This window comes from Anser cygnoides, chromosome Z, assembly GCF_040182565.1.
Source record: "Anser cygnoides isolate HZ-2024a breed goose chromosome Z, Taihu_goose_T2T_genome, whole genome shotgun sequence".
Lineage (NCBI taxonomy): Eukaryota > Metazoa > Chordata > Aves > Anseriformes > Anatidae > Anser > Anser cygnoides.
The window spans coordinates 33,012,613-33,032,384 of record NC_089912.1 but is presented as its reverse complement, the minus strand read 5'-3'; the positions used below and the strand labels follow the sequence as shown (position 1 = coordinate 33,032,384).

At 42.8% G+C, this 19,772-nt stretch overlaps 1 protein-coding gene across 10 annotated transcripts in view; it reads left to right on the top strand.

The window, feature by feature from the left end:
• The window catches only part of PSD3 (pleckstrin and Sec7 domain containing 3), a 110,762-nt gene that overhangs the window by 73,978 nt on the left and 17,012 nt on the right, over positions 1 to 19,772 (top strand). For 9 of the 10 annotated variants that reach the window (XM_013188265.3, XM_066988480.1, XM_013188263.3 and 6 more), the window contains 4 exons: positions 6,924 to 7,117; positions 9,642 to 9,712; positions 16,022 to 16,179; positions 17,012 to 17,156. In XM_013188265.3, coding sequence (XP_013043719.1) covers positions 6,924 to 7,117; positions 9,642 to 9,712; positions 16,022 to 16,179; positions 17,012 to 17,156 — 568 coding nt within the window. Of the gene's footprint in view, positions 1 to 6,923; positions 7,118 to 9,641; positions 9,713 to 16,021; positions 16,180 to 17,011; positions 17,157 to 19,772 lie in introns of those variants that run through there. The other variant, XR_010827833.1, reaches the window with a different exon arrangement.

Genomic DNA, 19,772 nt, shown 5'->3' with positions numbered 1-19,772 from the left:
TTAGGAGTTTAAAAATAGTACCTGAGTAGTAACCTGTTTATAATTCCTGTGTCACCATCTGAGTGGGCTCCAAAGCCTGTAGAAGATAGCCAGTGTGTGTAATGAGTTTGCTTTTCTGTTAATGAATGACCTGGCAATACTGCCTCATCTGTTTATCCAGTAAGGGGAGTTGTTAGTGACAGGAGCCAATTGCATTTGTAAGGAAAGAGGACATTTCATTTCGTAGGAAACTTCAGCCTGAAAAGAGAGAAATTAAATCCTCTCTTGTTCTGTGACTGCATAAATAAAACAGATGTTGACTTCTCCCTTTATCTTTCAGTACATTGTGTCAGAACCACTGAATAGAAACACACATCTTGGATTGAGTTTCCTGCTGTTGGTTTATTGTCTAGGTTTGTCTCCTGATTAACTATGGATAACTTGACAACAACCTAATATGAAAGATGATAAATAGGACAAAGTCTGATATCCCCCTATCCTTAGCTGCCTTTGACAGACTAACACTTGTTAACTACTGAAACAATGAAGGAGAGAGAGCTTCCATTTCTAATCATGTTAAATTGACGTTTCTCTGTGCTTAGGTTTAATGTGGTTAAGGTATGCCAGCAACGAGTAGAAGGGTCTGCTTTAGATCTTGCCCCTTGCAGAACAGTGGATTTTGGTGTAAAATAGAATGATGTCTTTATCTTCATGGATTTACCTATCTGAAACTTCAATTTCCTAAGACTGCATGCTACTGCATCTTTTGTGCTAGCAGTCCTAACCACTGCCATAGGTCTTGCAGGCCCACTGGCTTCTGATCTTCCTTAAGTTTATATTCTGCGAGTGAATATCTTGTCAAGGCATAAAATCCTGCTTACAGGGTCTGGTTATCCCAACTGGGATTTCAGCCCCTGTTTGGAAGTGTGTCAGGTAATGTCAGAGTAGTGAGGAAGGTGTGCTGGCAATGAGAATCACCAGGAAGTGCAACCTCTGATGAGCCTTATAAGAAGCAGGGTGAGACATTCTCCCAAACCATGTGTTGGGTCTGGAATATGCTGTGTGAATCTCACATGTCACAAGATCAGAGTGCTTTGCAGGATACTTTCTCAGAGGTACTTTAGACCCAGCAGAATCTGTTATGACTTTCATGTCAGAATTTTTCTCTTGGCAAGAGACCATATTGTGTTTAATCGATTTGGGCAGCCTCCAGGTGGGAACTGGCTCATGCCTGGCTCTGCTCCCATGAGCTTCAGTCAAGGTGATTTATGAGATGACCTGGTCCTGTATAGGTAATAACTTCTTTGGCATTTACGTAGTCCAGACTATATCCATTGCTAATGAATTGTTTGGGGGGAAAAAAATGCAAGCAGGCTGGAAGAGGGGGAAACCAGAATCTTAAATAAGCCTTTGGGATGAGGTTGTAATGCAGCTCAGGAAGATAGCTGGGACTTGCGTGCAAATTACTTTCTGTGCTGAGAAACAAAGCTCGTTCCGGACAAAGCTGAAGAGGTAGTACCTTTAGTTTAGGCCTGAGAGGGATGGCTGGAAGAGGGAGCATGAAGATGTTTCTCCTCACTGTTACACTGCTGTGGGTTGGTGTAAAGTAACCCCAAGCAGCCTCAGGACTGCCTGAGCTGGAGAGAGAAGGCAAATCACTGTCTCTTGATCTGCTGCGGAGAAAGGTGAATGGGAAGGAGTTGTGGTCAGTTTTGCCGTGAGAAGACTGAGAAAGGTCCTCTCTGTCCTTTCCAAAGAGTATTCCTTTGCTTCCCCTGATGGAGTTGGCTGTGGAAGAATTGGGAGGTAAGGCAATGTGAAAGTATGGCTGCAAAACCCAGCATAACCTCCCTCATGGTGCTGTTAAGATGAAGGAACACCTTTCTTATAGCTAAAATCCCCTTGAGGATCTAAAGCTGTTTTTTATGAGCTAAGAAGCAGTTTAAGAGCTTCTCTGGCAATGCATTATTGGTGGATTAATGGCTGTCTGTAAGTCCTTAGGCAGGGACGGCTAACAGTGATGAGCAAGATGGGGAAGATTGCTACCTGATCCTTATCGCAGTAATTACAAGATAGCACGTCATCATACTAAGTAGGATGCTGTCCACTTCCCGTAGAATTACAGTCTAGTCCTAAGCCCCATGAGAGGAAAGGCTACCATTGATTCCAAATTTGTAGTCAAAAGAAGTGGCACCTTAATCAGCAGATGTTCTCCTCATCTATTTCTGTAGGCATTCAGTAGGACAAATATTCGTTTATGCTTTATGAACAAGGAAACGTGAGTACAGCTCCAGAAGAGAATTTACATTAGAATTCCTTCTTCTGCAGTACTTGCAGGTTCCATTTCCCTAAAAGGTTAAAAGCGAATCGCATGCCATGATCTATAAAATAGACAAATCTGACCCAGAATCCATGGAGAATTGGTAAATGTAGCTCTTGAGTGCAAACTTCCACCTACCCCCCCAGGTTTTTGATTAATTTTCACAACAGAACTACCAGGAAGTGTTCTGCCATTTACTGGTCGTTTCCTCTTGCCTTGTGTCTGCCTTGTGTAAAGCAATGTGGGAAAACTGACCATCATATGTATGATTTCTCTGTCTCTTATCCCATTCCATGTTTCCTCTGCACTGCATACCACTGTAGATCTCTCCTCTCTGTTGGTCTGTAGTTCCTTGAATCACTGGTCAAGCACAAAGTAGCGATGAGGCCTCACTGAAGTTGTTGGCAGAAATTCCTACTGACTGCAGTGAAGCCAGGCGCTGTTTTGTCCAGTTAGTCCAATCCATCTTGTTTTCAGTGTGCTGAGGTCACTGGAACTACCCCAGTTTGGTGCATTTAACCATGATAATTGTGTAATAATTTCTCATGCTTCTTAAACTTCCCCCAAGGGACTTGATTTTTTCATGAGATTTTTTTTCATACTTGAATGGGAATGTCTTGTTCTGCCCTGACATCACCTGGAAGACTAAATGAATTCAAGATCCTGTGAATATGAATGTTGAGAAAAGATAACACTGATGAGAGGGACCTGGGTGTATTCTTTTCAGGGTATAATGGCTGTTGCAGAGAAAGGTGTGAATTATTCTTCACACCCATTGTGGATGGGCTTATATTTGAAACAAGGGAATTTGATGTTAAACGTTAAAAAAAAAAAAAACTTTCTGGCAATAATTCTTGTAAACCAGGAAGTAGCTTTACCAGGACAAGCTATGAAAGTCCTTTCACTGGAGGTTTTCGTGAACTGTTTTTACAAGTATCTGTCTAGAATGGATTACGAAGAATGGATCCAGCTATGAATATTAAGAGATTGGTTAGCTGACTTTTTAACATCCCTTCAGTCTCATTGTCTATAATTTTACATCCCAGGTTTTGTAGGTGTTACTCCTCCTTTGGCTTTTGCATCAGTCTTTGTCAGCCTTCAAGTGAATAAGAAAAATGAGCTCGATTTCAAAGGTGCCAGAGCTAAATATGTTTTGTTTGCACGATGTCTACATGGAAATGTGATGGTGAACTTTATTGTTCTCCATTGCTTGTAATATTATGTCTGCCTCCTGCTGCAGGTGATAAGAGTAATAAAATAATCATCTTAAAATAAACTGAATAGTATTTTGGAATTAATAATATGAAATCCCAAATTGCTGTTTACAAAATTGCAGAAATTAAATGGCTGTATTTGAGCCAGTAGTACCTGGGATGCTGAGACTGAGCTGGTTATAATGACATCTGTGCTGAATCTCACCCTTTTCTAGGTCAAATCCAGAAATCTCTCTCCATTATAATTACCATTTCTTTTCTCAAATTCTAGGATGTTTCTTGCTTGCAGCTTAATGATTAGTTTTAGAGAGGGGATGGCTGGTAGTCACCCAGCTCTCCTTTCTTCTCTCCTTCCTTTGGGAAAGATGCCAAGGGGAACTTCTTTCCATTGGCTTCTCAAGTCACATTCCTGATAAAAATGCTGTCTGTCCCACAGATTTGTATAATTATATGTTACACATAGGAATGTTTTTAAATGCTGTTTCTTTTAAACTGATGAACCCAGTCTTTTTTCTTGCCATGTCATGTAAGTTTTCTATTCGAAAAAATGCAAAGAAGCATTTATGTACTTTTTTATCGGTCCCCACTTGACTCCATTCATGACCAGTATTATTCATCAACCAAAGACCATTACCTGAACTGTTTTGCTGCTTTGAAACTCCTCCCAATCCTCCTTCTTTCTTTGTATTCTTGACTGCCAAAGTAAAATGAAGCATTTTAAGAAGTGGGTCCCAGAGCCCCTGATTTTCTCTCTGCTACTGCTAGGTATTCAAGGTCAGAGGGAGATAGAGGCTCCTCAGCTGTTCATCCATTCCTTCATGTTCTCTGTAATGCTTATGCATCTTGACATCCAAACTGTCAGTGTCCAGGTCTAACAAGTGCATGAGGCTTCTGAGTCTCAAGGATGTCCCATTTCCACTCTCAGTTTAAAGGGCTATTTAAAGGCCTGTTTTCTGCTACCACTTGTCAGGACAGCAGATGCTATTATATACTTGTCTGCCCTGTCTGCAATTGTCTTTTGAAGACAATTTAGCTGTCCCAGAGATGCTGAATTTGAGAGCACCACCACCAGCACTGGGGCTGTCCAGGATCCCCGTAACTGCTCATCACAACTCTCGTGACTGCTTGGATAAGGGCACGGGGATGTTCCCAGAGGACAGGATCAGTATTGGATAACTTGCTCCCATGGATCCAAAGAAGATAGCACACTCCAAAAAATCCTAAGCCATTTACTGCAATAGGTCTCTGCTGACAAGGAGAAATCCACTGTGTCCTTGGCTGAGATCCCAGAATTCACAAGGCACTTAAATGTGACAAATCAGCTTGAGTGCTTAGTGCCCTAAGAAAGATTTTAGTCTGGATTAGGCACTGTGAAATACACAGAGAATTGGGTGGAAAGAATGTGCTCCTGGAACGGACACATTTAAGAAGTATGTGCCACACAGTGGTCTGGCCTGGCCACCAGCTAGTCAGAGCAGTAGGCACTGGAAAGGCGGTGAACAACCAAAATAGTCTGTAATTCCTACCCTTTTTAGCTTCCGAGAGGGCTTCAACCAAACTGTGCACAAGGATATCCTTATTGCTTTGACCAGCAAAAAGTTTATTGCATGTATCTATGTTCTTAAGTGGAAAAACACAGACTGGTGGTCTGGAAGACGCAAGGACTGGTCTCCTGTGCAGGAATCAGATCTTCCAGTAAAAGTTTGACCCCCTTTATTAATCAGAAGACCTTTCCAGACCACACCATGATGATATGTTTCACCACTGTAGCTACATCTCTACAACTCAATCAAGTGTCTGGCACCTTTCTGTGGCTCTCAGAACGGTTGTCAATGCCTAGCACCCATATCCATACTGCCAAAAAGTTTTACCCTCCAAAAGAAGGTGCCGTCGGAGTGGTCCTTGGCTATACTGATTCCGAATCCGCGGCTGAAAGTTACTCGGGAGCCTGCTGGGCTTAGACCATGTCAAGCATGAGGTAACATGAGAGGTGATCAAATTCAGGTAGTTGGGAACGTTCCCTGGCACTGCTGTGTTCACTGATTTGGCCTCCGTGTCTCTGGGTTTGGTTTCCTTGTTGGCACATCAGGTGGTATCTCTGGTACCAGGTGGCCCTGGTATCTCGTCAGACTAAATTCCCCAGGAAGCTAGCAAAGGTTGGGATGTTACCTGATTGTCCCTATAGTCTGCAGTCCTTGGAGGATCTTTCTGTGGGTCGTAATTCGCATAAGCAGATGTGGTTGCAGCATGTTGTAAGAGGAACTTTTGTATTGACGTATGCTTTGCTAATCCTTGTCTGATAAACACCTGTGAACGTATGCATGTTTGGAAGTTTTGCTTTGGGTGATGAAGTTTGCCATCTGTGCTGATCATCTGGGTCCAGTGAAATGCAGCAGTTTGAAGTTTCACCTTCTCCCCACAAGTAGCCATCATTGCACTGAAGTGTTAACGATTTTTTTTTTGTCAGGTGGTGGTTTTAGGAGAAGCATTTCTACCATATCCTTCAAATGGCAGCCTTCAGCCTCCCTGTCATACCTTGGGCAGTCACCGGGAGAGGAATGTGTGGGGACTTCAAAAGAGACAAGGCTGCTTTGTAGTCTGACACTAACTATGATTCCTACAGATGTGCCATGCAGCCAGATTCGGTGGCCCGTTGTTTCTCTGAAAACTTATCGTTTTCAGAGATGGACACCCTTTATTTTCTAAGTTGCCTTATCCTTTTTGCTTTTGGCTGTGACGAGCACGAAGGCATTCATTAGGTAGGCAATGCTTGTGACTTGCTGAAAGGGTTGCATTGTTGTTCCCAAGAGCCGTGTTGAATACGTTGTACTAATAAGTAACATTTTGAGCAGCATTTTGTTTCTAAAATACAGATAACATAATTCACCTACTGTAGTTTTTATTTTTAAATTACTACTTTTATGCTAGTCTAGGGAGGAAAATAAAGAAAAGGAGGTAGAGTCTGTGTTTCATATGCTAAGTTAAGGAGTAAGCTGCAGCAATCTGTAGTAATCTAATTCTTTTCATCTACATGTGAATTCATGGAGAAATTGGAGATCTTTCAGGAGAGCCCAGCAGGCAAATACTTCCTATTTTAGCACTCAGATAAGTGGAAATAAAAATAGGCGTAGCTGGAGGACAGAGAACACTCTTGAAAGCCTGCCTTTTGGGAATGTAAAAGGCAAACTTCGGCTTTCTTTAAAATCCAGCTCCTATGGCCTGTGCTGGTGAAGTAGGTGAATTGTAGCTTTGCTATAATCTCTCTGTTTTGGTGCATGTCTAGGTTTCTCACTGCATAGGGTCCCGTATGGAGTGGGAAGTATGTTTTAACAAGGACTGTGCAAGAATTACTGAAATGAAACCTTGCTGGGCAGTTGCTCACTCATTCTTGTTTTTCATTATTTGTTAAGGGATGACGAAGAGAAAAAAAAATCTCATTTGGAAGGTACAGATGAAAAAGATAATGGGAACCAGACGAAGGCTGTAAGTCGAATTGGCAACTCTAACAACCCATTTCTGGACATCCCTCATGACCCCAATGCTGCTGTGTATAAAACTGGATTTCTGGCTAGGAAAATCCATGCAGATATGGATGGAAAGAAAAGTAAGTATCTTTCACACTTAACATCTCTCTTCCTCGTTATCTCTGCACAGAGCCACTTATGATGAGACTGTGTGGTTCTCAAGGTGAATAGTACTGCTTCATTAGGGGAAATTGCAGCAATAACAAACAACAAAGCAATTGGATTATCGCACTCTCGCTATCAGGCCAGGATTTACATTGTTCGGTCCCATTTGTAGCTACTCTAATGCATGTGCATAATGAGTAATATGATACAGCAAAGCAGTGTGAATCTTTTGTGCTAAAAGAAAATGAAGCGCATGGTTTACAGAAGAGAAAACAATTTCTAGTGAATTACAGCTCTTGTGTAGTAGTTTGATAATTCTCCTTTTCCTTATGTTATACCAGATTGTTTCAAATCTTCCTTCCCCTCTAGGTCTGTCTTTAAAGAAAGGCTGGTTTTGATCTCTGCTTGGATAATCCTTTAAGTGTTCCCTTCTTTCCCAGTCTTGGGTCACATAGCCGACAAGTTCAACAGCTTTTGGTAACAGCCAGAATTATGCCATGCAATTTATCCCTGCCCCTTCTTTGTAATAATCTTGCTGTGTCTGTTATTTACTTTAATTATCCTCTTTCCTTCTTGTCCTACTTCCGTTCCTAGTGCACTAATTATCAAAGGCCTTTGATTTGACTGGGTGTGTCTTTTGTTGTTCAGTTATCTTCAATTAGGAGTAGGACTCAATGATCCTTTTGGTCCCTTCCAACTCGGGATATTCTATGATTCTGTGATTTTATCTTCAGTTTGTTTTCAGTTCATGGTCTTGGAAACAGCAGAGGCTACTCAGAACATCTGTGTTTTTCCCAGTTGCTATTGATGATCACCTACTAATGGTCCATACTGTTGGGTTGAATTCTGAAGGCAAAAGTGAACTTTGTGATTGGTTTCCACTAACTGCAACTCTCTGTAGTTAGGCTAAGCTCTTTTGCATTTGCATATTGTGCTAGTATATTTTAGAAGGTACATTTGGAGGTCACTGTTTTCAACCTGAAGACTGGCAGCTGGACAACTTAATCCAAGCAGAGATGTCGTAATCAAACCGATGAGATTCTTTGTGATGACTGGATGTTCTGAATAGGTTCTTCCTTATTAGACTTCTGTTTACTTAACCTTAAGTAATTGTATATGGTTACCATTATTAACTTAATTATAAATATTCAGAATCGCTCATTATTCAGTGCACTGGATATTGGCATTTTTGGGATAATCCCTTAATGAGTAATGTAATTAGGGTTGTGCTTTTAGAATTTCATGTATACATCAGAGGCTTGTCTCATTGTCATGCAACTCTTGAAAAAGTTACATTAAGACTTTCTAGTTGCAAGTAAAATGAAACTAATTTCTAAAGTCAGGGCTTTTCATATTTCATTTCTTATTGTAATTGTTGCAGGGCCAAGATCAGCTTGTGTGGGATTGCTAATGAGGTGGTGTGATTACATGCTATACATATTTTCTTAAGAAAGGATTACTGAGGTCTAAAGCACTTAACGAGTCTAGAGGAGAAGGACATAACAGGGGCCAATGGTTGGAAGCTGAGATGAACAAACGCCAATTAAGAATAATGCTCATTGTGTAAGATGAGAACGGTTAACCTCTGGAGCAAGGGACTAATAATTTCTTCACTGCCACTTGGTGTCTTCAGATCAGAATGAGATGCTTTTTTGAGGGTGATGCTTTAGTCATGTATTAATCTCAGTATAGAGGTCAGTGGATGCTGGTCAGTGGTGTGTGCTTTTTGGAGAGTGAACTTATATGCTTCTGGTCTCTGTGACTGTACAGCCTGTGCCTTCTCACCCTGTACCAGAGCTGAATTTCAGACTGGAGCTTTCATGCTGAATTCACCTCCCTGCTCCCTCCCCCACCTTTTTTTCCACTGCTTGTTCCTGGGAATTTGTGGGATGGTTATGTTGTCTCTGTTGTGCTCTTCAGTGCTACTTCAGGTTTCTTGAGGGGTGATTTTTTTTTTCCTTAGGATTTCATTTGGCTCTCCTCTCCATCCAATTCTTTGGCTTCCCCAGTGGCTGCAGGAGGAGGGGTGAAGCAGCCATCTGACCACTCAGTGCCCACTTGGGTGTGCAGCAGCTGCAGGAGGGAAGGATGCTCTTGGGAGGTGTTGATTTTCAAGCTGTGTCTGAGCAGTGACTGCCAGCCTGTTTTGGCATGGAGAAAGGGTGTTTCCTACTGAAAACACCGCCACTGCGCAGAGCTCTGACATAGCTGTACTGGGGCAGGGTACACTCACCTGCAAGAGCACAAAGACCAGATCTCTCTGGCCTGTTTTCTGCATTGCTCCTGTTCCTTTCTGATCCAGTCCAGGGCTGTCGTCAGGGTTGTTTTATTACTTTATCTCACAGCAGGTATGTGCAGGCACTGTGCTGGGTTGCATTGTCCTTTGAAAAGGAGAGTACAAAGGAGGTTTAACACAGGACTAATGTAGCTCTCCTGTTGCCTAGACAAAGTGTAAAAATGGATCTGAGTTAAATGGGTTTTCATTTGTTTTCTTTGCAGCTCCCCGAGGAAAGCGAGGCTGGAAAACCTTTTATGCTGTGCTGAAGGGAACGGTCCTGTACTTGCAGAAGGTAGGAGAAATCACTGTCTTTTGGAAAGTAATTAAAGAGGGATAAAGCAGCAGGCATCTTCACTCTCACAGCCCACCTCCAGGTTCCTTTCTCTCTGACACACAGTATAGCTCTTCTCTCCATCTCCTGTCCTGTTTACACACACATTCAGATGTGAATCCTCTCATTGACACCCTCCCTTATTTCACAGTTCCAAGTTCAGTCCCATTGTCCCCATCCACATGTGCACCCTGTCAGTTTTAGTTTATACTATTGCTGTCACTCATGACTGACAAAACAGCCAGCTTCACCAGCAAAGACGGTATCATCTCTCTGTGTCTTGCATACATTCCTCTGAGCTGCTTTTTAACACTGCAGTTGATATGTATGACTTCACCCTCCTGTAAGGCTGTCCTCCTTTCCAGTCTTTTCTCAGTATACTTTTCTGCAATGCCTGCAAGAGCAGCTGCAAATCAGTTTAACAGCAGCTCTGTCTTGGTAGGAATCTGCTCCATAGCAAAACTGGAGGATACCATTTTTTTTTCTAAATCAAGATAGAAACACTTATTTCTAAAAAATTTGATTCCCTGCCAGCAAGAAGTCTAAAAAAAAAAAAGTCAGCTCAAACCCTTCGAGTCTTTTGGTGCAAGCTTAAATGTATTATAATACCGTTTTAACTATAAAATTCTTAAACTGTAACTTCTTCTGGGAAGTGAGATGTATTATATGAGTGAGAACTGACAAAATCAAATACATGGTAGCAGCTAGGTAGATTTTTAAGGCTTTTGGACCCCCAGTGTAAGTGAAATTTTCTTGAAATAGGTGGTGTCCATCCACATTGCCTTGCATTGTAGAATTTTGCTCCATTGAAAGCATTTTTACATTTCCTATGTGTTTTGCAACTGTCAGGAGTGCAAGTTCAACTGCATACTGTTGTTTCTTCCTCCCCTGCTCTGGTTTTCTGAAGATGTTGGTTTCTTTGGAGGCAGTATGGTGTATGATCTTCAAGAGAAATTAGAATAGTTTGGATCAAATTCTTACAGCATGTGGTTTATGAGGTGGATGGTCTGCACTCGGTGCCTGTTTGAGAGGGCTGAAATGCTGAAGCAGACAAAACAATCTGCAGGCAGGAGGAAAAGGTTTGGGCTGAAAGTTGGGCGTGACATGCTCAAAGCCAGTGCAAGAGACTTGAACGAAGTTTCCCAAATTGCAGATGACCCTTCCCTCTCTCTGGTCCTGTTGGTGGCAGTACGTTCAGATTTTAGTAAAGGGACCTGTGTGGCAGGCTGGTGTTTGCCCTTTCCTGTGTAAATTCGAATCAGCTGCTTTGGTTTCTGAAAGAAGTCATATTTAGCAGTTGCCTGAAAAGGCTACATGGCTCCCTAAGAAGTAAGAAGGTTCCTTGTCCACAGCGCATGAATTAATTTCTTACTTGATCCTTGAGGGTTGCGTAGTAATTATTCAAGGGAAAAAACTGGAGATGCTATCTATTTTAGAGTCGTAATTAAAAACTTCTGCATGTATCACTGGAATACTAGTTAAAAACACTCTTCCTTTGACAACATGTACAGATGCTGATGTACCATGCAAATTTTCTTCAGAAGTTTGTTCTCGCCACTGTCACCCTCCATCCCTTGGAAAACAAGAGAGTAGTTTCACATCTGACTGCACATTTGCAGAACAAAATGCATTGGTGGAGTTCTTGTTCTCGTTTGTTTGTTATTTGTGTATCCTGCACTTGTCACAGCACTTGAATTCAGTGATTACAGGGTAGTTACTCTGCAAAGCTGCGCTTTACCACCTAACTCTGAAACCACTTTCTCTGAAGCTGCACCACAGTGACGAGGAAGACTTACAGTTTAGTGCCAAAAATGTTGACAGAGGGGTCTGATGGTAAATGGCTCACTCCAAGAGTGGTGGGGCAGCTGTGGGCCTCCCCGAGGTGCCTGTAACCCCTGCTCAGCAGCAGTGCCTTGTACTACAGCAGTGAAACATAATCTGGTTTCTCTTCAGCTCCAGAAGGTCCAGCAGGACTTTGCTTCAACCCTGAAACAATCTTTGCTCTGTTAAGCTGTGACGTGCTGTCACAGAAGTTGAGAATGACAGGGTTTTAAAACATACAGCTAGACTAACCCTAGTTATAGTAAAAGTCGCTGAACTGTTGTTTACTCCTGGAGTAAACATATACCAGGAGACAGAAATTTTCCTAATTTCATAAAGTTCAGAAGCATTTTAGAACAGCTTGTTTTCTTTGTAGAAATCCCGAACTCTGGTGGTTGTCATGGGCAAGGGATTTCCATGGCTCTGTTTCCTTTCTCTCCTGATTATGTGCTGCTACTGGGTATGGTGCGTGCACACACAAGTTTTCCCTCTTTCTCTCATTATCTATACATCTGTGGAGGAAACAGGTGTGATGATAGTTTCATTGCACTGAGTGCTATTCAAGCAGAGGAGGGAGAAATCTCACTGTTCTAGGTGCTGTACGCACACAAACATACAAGCCTCTGCACTATTGCTTTCTGTATTCATCTGTAGCTCAGCTGTTTCCTCAAGACACTGCTCTAATATAAATATTAACAGCTGTGATTTCCCCCTTGGGTAGTGTGGGCCTGATTCTCTTTTCATTCTGTTTGCATCCCTGTCTACATCTCCTTGTTTTGCTGTCAAAGTCCATAGACAAGAATGGTTCCTTAAATGGTGGTCATTTGAGATTTACAGGTGAGTTTATCTGGGCAGTCTGGTCTCTGTGCTCACTCTTTTTTTTTTTTCTCAGTTGGAAGTGCTCCAGTGCTAATTACTGTGCTGCATATTGTTTCTCTTTTTTAATGAGTGATTTGAGAGAGATGGTTTCTGAATTAGTGAGCACAGAAGCCACCGGAGGGGCTCAGTGGAAGCTATCACAATTAGCCAACTAAACATGCCTGCACAATATTATATAAAATGAGAAGTTTGACATGTTCGGGATGTTGGCCCTGATTCTGGACATCCTCAGGCCAAGGTTAATTTCCTGCCCCTTGTTTATAGCAAGAGGAAATTGGAAAGTAGGAGCTTGACAGAATGTCTGTTCACTAGACTGACATGGGATGTGATGTGCATACAGAAAAGAGGTTTGTACGGAGAGGACAGGAGGCTAACCTCACTTCCTTGCTTGAAATTGCTTATGGGCAGGCAGGGCATGACATGGGTCTTCATGTTTCGACTCCGCTCTGGGGTTTGTAACATCTTGGCTCTTTGATGTGGCACTTTATAATGTGGGATTTCAGGTATTTTTATGTAACTTTCCTCAAACATGTTTCCTCCATTAAATTAAAGAGAGAGAGAGAGGAAAAAAAAAACCATAATGATGTAAAGTGATCAGTGACAAGACTTTCTGAAAGAAAGAATTTTGCATCTGTCACATGCAACTGAGCAGAGATATCCACCCACGGGTACATTGGCTGATTAAAAAGCCCATTGCCGTTCTTTGGTCTACCAAAAATGGATATAGAAACACATTGACTCTGGGTCAGCAGAATACGGGAAAGTCATTCGTTAGGAGTCTGAGACAGATGAATTTAGCCTGTAGTTGTGTGCAGCATTCGTAGGAGCCCTCAGTCGATGCAGAGGTCGCATTTCCTTTCTGGCTCCTCATATATTTCTTGCCGCTGTCGTGGTCTAACTTTAGTGAGCTGCCTCTCATTTCAGCTCCACCTCCGTGCTGACACCAGCACTTCAGAGCATGTGCTGTCCTTGATGGCATATGAGATATGGATGTTCCTGCGCCCCTAGCATTCCCTGCCAGTTAAGAAGAGTTGAAGGCCTTAGGGGAGGAATTTTGACAGCGCATTCACATCCCTCCAACTTTGTCTGAGGCTGGCCAACTACTTGGAGACATTTCCGGTATGCTGATCAGTGCTTTTGGAGAACCTGGCAGAGTCCCAGCTGTCAAGGTAGACGGCAGCCAGCTGATCCAGGAGGATTAGCAGGGATTATCATGAACTCTTTCCCTTGATAAGGAGGGGTTTGAGTCAGGACTGCTTCTGGGGCTGCCCAAATGTGGAGTTGTTCTGGAACAGGTTTAGGCACCAGAGCAAGTTGTGATCATTGAATTCATCTCACAGAGAAGGCTGGGAGGCACCAAGCAAGGCAATAGCTGTCAATGTCTCACGGCAGTAATTTGAGGAAAGCCAGAATATGATGCTTTTGGGATCTAAGTTCATTTCCTGGCCTTGAATTTTCTCAGTGCCCCTGGATAGGGAAGCTAGTCATTTACCCCAAAGCTACTACCAAATAAATCCGCTTTTGTACCCATGATGTAGGGGGCTTGACCTCAGGGTTAGCTTCCTTCATCTTCAAGATAGGGCTGGGCCAGGTGTTGGACAGCTTCCTGCAGTTCTTGCCTTTTGGCTAGGGACTTCCCCAAATTTTCCATGAAGAAGGTTTAGGGAGTGCCCTGAATGGAAGCAGGCAAAGTACATCATGATCTGAAGATCCCTCCACAACTTGCTGGGACCCATCTATGAGAGAGGAGAGGTATTTGGCTTAGCTCTCCACCATACCTTGAAAACCTCATTTGTCACAGGTGATAAGATTGAAGGCTGTGCTTTGGCCATCAGTAGAACGGTGCCTTCCCATTAGTCCTGCCACAGATCTGTGGTGGGTGGTGCCCTTGTCTGGCCCCCAGTGGAGTGGTTGTTGTGATGATATTGCTGATAAGCTGCCTTTTCCTTGGCGTGTTGGCGAAATGTCCAAGCATCGTGTTGTGGTCTGGCACTAGCTGGACCTCTGCAGGGGAGGATGAGAAGATGACAGAGCAGCAGGATACTTTGCCCTCCATTCTGGGAAGTGGTGGTCACCACAGCTGGTGACCCCCATCCCCTGAAACACGTCCTGGAGAGGCCTTGGCAAATGCAGTTTCTCACTGGTGAGAGCACAGATGCCCTTAGCAGTGGCCTAGTTGCAGCCTCTGTCTGTGTACCACCAGATAAGCCCTCTGAATCAATTCATGCATGTTAAACAGCTCTTCTCCAGGATGAGTACCTCTCTGGGTGTTAATTTTGGCCCTGCACATGTTTTGTGTTCTGCAGTCTGTTGTCTGCTAAACCTGGCCTCATCACTCTTGTGTTCAAGTGAAGGGATCAATAATTATGACACCTGCAGGGAATTACTGTTGAGTGTTGCAGCCATCATACCCACTCCCTTGGTGGGTATTTCAGATGAGACTGATTTCTGTGATACATCAAAGGAGAGCAGTAGAGTCAGTTGCAGGCTGCTTTGGCCTCTCCCTGAGAAATTTCGTGATTATTTTTACAGGTGCAGCATTGCCGATAAGTGATTTTTTTCCTTAAAAAAGCTTCTGGCTTTCCTTATATTCAGAAAACCATTTATAGTCAGGTGGGCCTTAAACCGAACTTGTGGCTACACCGTGATTGTGCACTCACCCAGCTTCTGTTACTCAGGAGATCAAAGACTGCTTCCAGGCTGATAACGGCAACGTAGAGGAGTTTGTGTCCCTGTTTTCGCTATTTGCTATTAGGAGTGGTACCGTTGTCGTGTCAGGACCGTACTGTGGTTGTCGTTTGCAGACCCTGCCCAGAGAAGCTATCCCCTCCTGCAGGACATACAGCTCTGTGCTTCCAAAGAGACTGTGTAACGTGATGTAACTGGGAGCTGACCTGGTCACCCAGGATGGTTCCTTTTCCTTTCTGCAATAAAGGCTGCACATGGGTACAGATCGAAGAAGATTTGCAAAGAAGATGTGATGGTGCTGGGTCGTAAGACTGTCAGTGCATTGGCAGACCAGTCACTGCTAGCATCATGCCTCCTTGGTATCATAGCAAAAGCAAGATTTAAATGATGTTTCTATATTTATTTTGTGGAGACTGATAGGAAGGCTCCTCTGCTGTTGAGGGCCTATCTAGAAGGAAGTACAAAGATAATTGAGAAAAATAAAAGTTGAGTAGTGGGAGCTGAGAACTCAAGCAGGAACTAGCAGCTGAGTAGTGGAGTTGGAGAGCTGTCCATGAAGGGTTCCTGAAGTGAAGACAAATAGTCCATAGCTACTGTGATAATCAAATATTCCTTGTTCACCTCTTTTCTGTCGGGCAAGTAGTAGAACTACTTCTCTCCCTTGCAAAGAGGCCAAAAAAATAAAAAAAAAAAAACCACCCAAAAACAAAAAAGAAGATTTAAAAAGTAGTGGGAACAGCAAGTGCTCTAGTCATACTGCATTCAGTTCACATGCTTCAGTACTTCTCATGACTATGCAACAAGGTTTTTTCTTAGGTTAAGGAAAGAGGAGTAGCACATGGAGAAATAAGATGCCATTTTTTATCTTGTTAATTCCTGTAGGATGAGTACAAGCCAGAAAAGGCTTTGTCGGAGGAAGATCTGAAGAATGCAGTTAGCGTGCATCATGCGCTGGCATCCAAGGCAACAGACTATGAGAAGAAACCCAATGTCCTCAAGCTTAAAACAGCAGATTGGAGGGTCCTGCTTTTCCAAGCCCAGTAAGTGCTCTCTTTTGATTTGTGCCAATAGTTCAGGAAAGAAAGCGGTTCTTTAGGAGGGGTAAGTTCATGCCTGGACAAGTTAAAGCAGAGGCTTAAGAGGTTCAATCTGTTTATTTGATCAGAAATAAGATTAAGTAGTGATTTGATTAAAGTGCACAAGTAGTTCATGAGAAAGAAAGATCAGGTTTTAAGAACCTTTTTAATCTAGCTGAGAAAGGAATAACAAGATGCAGCAGCTGGAAGCTGAAGCTGCAGGAAATTCAATTTGGAAACAAGGCACAAACTTTTAACAGTCAGGGTGATTAATCATTTTAACAAATGACCGAAGGCAGTCTTGGATTCTGGCTCCTGATGTCATCAGGACCCAGCCGGATGTCTTTCTAGAAGATACACTTTGGTCAGAAACAAAGTTACTACTTAATACAAGAGTAATTTGATTAAGTTCTTGAGGCTGTGATATCCAGACAGAACAGATGACCTGCCTTTTGCTTCTGGCATTAAAAACCTGTGCATCGGTTTTCTACATTAGCCTATTTCTACTGAGACCCACATGAAACCTCCTAGAGATCTGCTGGGTACAGAACAGTTGAGACCTTAGGACACACATCTGAATCAGGGCATTCTCTGCCTCTGTTTCCTGTGTCACTTGGTTTGGATTAGGAAAAGATGCATGTTAGGGTGAGTTACGGACACTAACTGCTCACAAGAGCCAAAAGACTCATCAGACTAAAACTTGTTCATGTTCTCACTTTAAAAGTGCCATTGAAGGGGTAGGGGAGATGGAGAGGAGGCTGAGTCAACAGGTTCTCAGTATGTGTTTCTTCCCCAGGAGCCAAGAAGAAATGCAGACCTGGATCAACAAGATTAACTGTGTGGCTGCTGTCTTCTCTGCACCACCGTTTCCAGCGGCAATTGGCTCTCAGAAGAAGTTCAGTCGCCCACTCCTGCCAGCTACCACAACGAAACTATCTCAGGTGAGCTGTTTTTATATGGAGGGTAGGTGATGGAGATTTCTCTGACTGGCTGGGGCCTGGAAGGTGGTTCTTAACTTTGTTTTGTTCCTGTCAGTGCTGGTATTTGTAGGATAAATAGGCTTGCATGGACGTCTGCTAGCAGGGTAAATCTCTGCTCATTTCCTCAGCCAAGATTTTAAGTAGGGGGAGAGAAGGAGAAGACTTGAGTATAATTCTTTTATATTTCCAAAGGAAATAAACAATCACTAGTATACCTAGTACTAGATATAGGATTTTCATCCCATGGGTATAGCTCTGCAGAGTACATTTCAAATACCGTCAGACTGGTGATTGTATGAATTTGAGAGTTTATTGCCACTTGTTTCAGAAGAAATGGATATATTCCTGGGTGTTTGGGTTATTGGGGTGATAAAGGGCGAAAGCTGATTTCATCAGTTAAACATGAATTATGTTTTTCCCATAATACTTTTCCGGACTCCAATCCTTATCAGCTGAGGGATTTCTTCTTTTATGTCTGTTTATCAACTGTCTCTTACATGAGCATGGTCTTCCCTTGTGATCATATAACCTTTTATTTTCCGCAACAACCTGTGGCAGGAAGTTTCACACATCTATTACTTCTTGCATGAACAAACACCTGCTTCTGCTGTTTTCAAACTGGCTGTGCCTGGTGCTTGCACCTATAGCTCTGTGTACTCTGATGTGATGAATGCCTGCTGTTCCTCCTGCACTGACAGGAACCCACTATTGATTGTGTCAATCAGATTGACAGAGTGTCAGAGGGGATAGATTCCAGTCCTAGGTATATAATTTTACAAAAAAAATCCTGTAACTTTTAGTCATCTCCTTATGCTGGATTGCTTCTTAAATGCATCTTTGCCATCTTCATAGCTTAGCAACACTCCTTAGAAACCATTATCTCATAATCTGCATTTCTCTAAGAGGGTGTTTGTATGTCGCCCCTGCTTTTTCCCTCTCTGTGGCAATAGCCGTTTTCCTTGTGATGTGGTGACCGACTTTGTATCTTCTATTCTGGGTTAAAGTTTAAAACATGTCTCATACAGGATAATAATAACTTGTCCTTTTACTCATATATACTTCTTATATACTGATATGGGGTTTCAATAATTTACCCCCAGTCACCAAAAAAAGCCTTTTTACTCATCATTGTTCTGTGTGATTGTTCCATTTAGCACATTGTTTCCTAGTCTCACTGTTTCTGTTTAATCTGGAAAGGGAAAAAATAGAATATAGCCCTGTGGTTTGCATCTTGAAGAAGGGGAAACAGAAAAAGTGAAATAAGATAAGCTGTTTTAGCTAAAGGCAGAAGAATGTTAAGTGTTCAAAGCAGATAGATTCAAAGACAAGCAGAAACATGTCTGCTTTTATCTGTCAGTGTGGAAAAGCTGCCAGCAGGCTGCTTCTCATTTGGCAGACCAAAAAATATGAATTGTCAAATCCCTCTGGTTGCTGCTTAGGATTTCGTGGACTGAATCATGATGCACAGTACTTCTTCAGGGGGCTTTTTGCCGGTCAGACAGAAGTCAGGATGCCTTGAGAACATAACATGGGCAAGGGAGAGAGGGTGGACATGACAGGTTGCACAAGATCATTGTAGCAAGTTTGCTTTCAGTCTCTGATCTTGGTTAGTCCAGAGGGATGTGACAAAACCATATGTAAAGGAACAACCAGCGTAGAAAGGATCTCGTAGCTTTGTTTGCCTTCTTTCTGAGGGTGTGCATGCACACACAAAAACACCAAAGGGCTGCTGCCCTGGAAATTACAAGTGCCAAATTAATGGCTTCTCAAAGACCTCCTGTCATCATACTGGAGAACTCACTGCAACAGGATGTCACTGAGACCAGCAATTTAGCACGAAGTAAGAAGTGATTGGATACTTAGAGAAAAAGCAGCAGATCCAGGGTAGTTACTAACAGCAACAAGGATTTTTGGCAGTCAATAGAGATCAGTTCGAGCCCACCCATGTATAGGCGGAGGCAAATTATCCCACATATTTCCTTCTACGGTCCTCTTGCAAAAAGAAAGGTGAAACACAAGATTAGCTGGGAATCAGCTGTTGTCCTCTGTAGAAGCTTTCCCCTTTCTGCTCTTTTCTGCAGCTCCAAGTCAGTGAGCTAAAAGGCTTAGTCCTTGGTGTGACTCAGTGCGCTGCAGACATGCCTGATAGAGGCTTGAAGCTGCAAGCTGCACATCCACACCACTGGGGGACAACTACTGGCAGCAGTCCCCTCTTCTGAGGCTAGATAAATATTTGTTAGCTGAGCTGGGTGCTACCTGCTGTTATGACTCTGCCTAAGTCGTTGAGGTTTGCATGATTGTGTCTATATTTTGGACTTACCTAAATCAAACATAATTTTAGATCCAAGCCTAGAGATGTCCAGAAGGCCATGCAGCAGGAGCTGGAAACCTTCTGAGCTGAGGGAAGGTTAGCTGACAGATGGACTGGAGGAAGTGAGTGGGCCTAGGATTATGATAAAGGAAATTGCCTAGAAAGAGGGAGTAGCAGCTCCTCACTCTCTCCAACTGCACAGTGGGAAAAAAGCTGGTAGCAGCTTAGCAAAATGAGATACCTTTTTAGGAGAGGACAACCCTTCC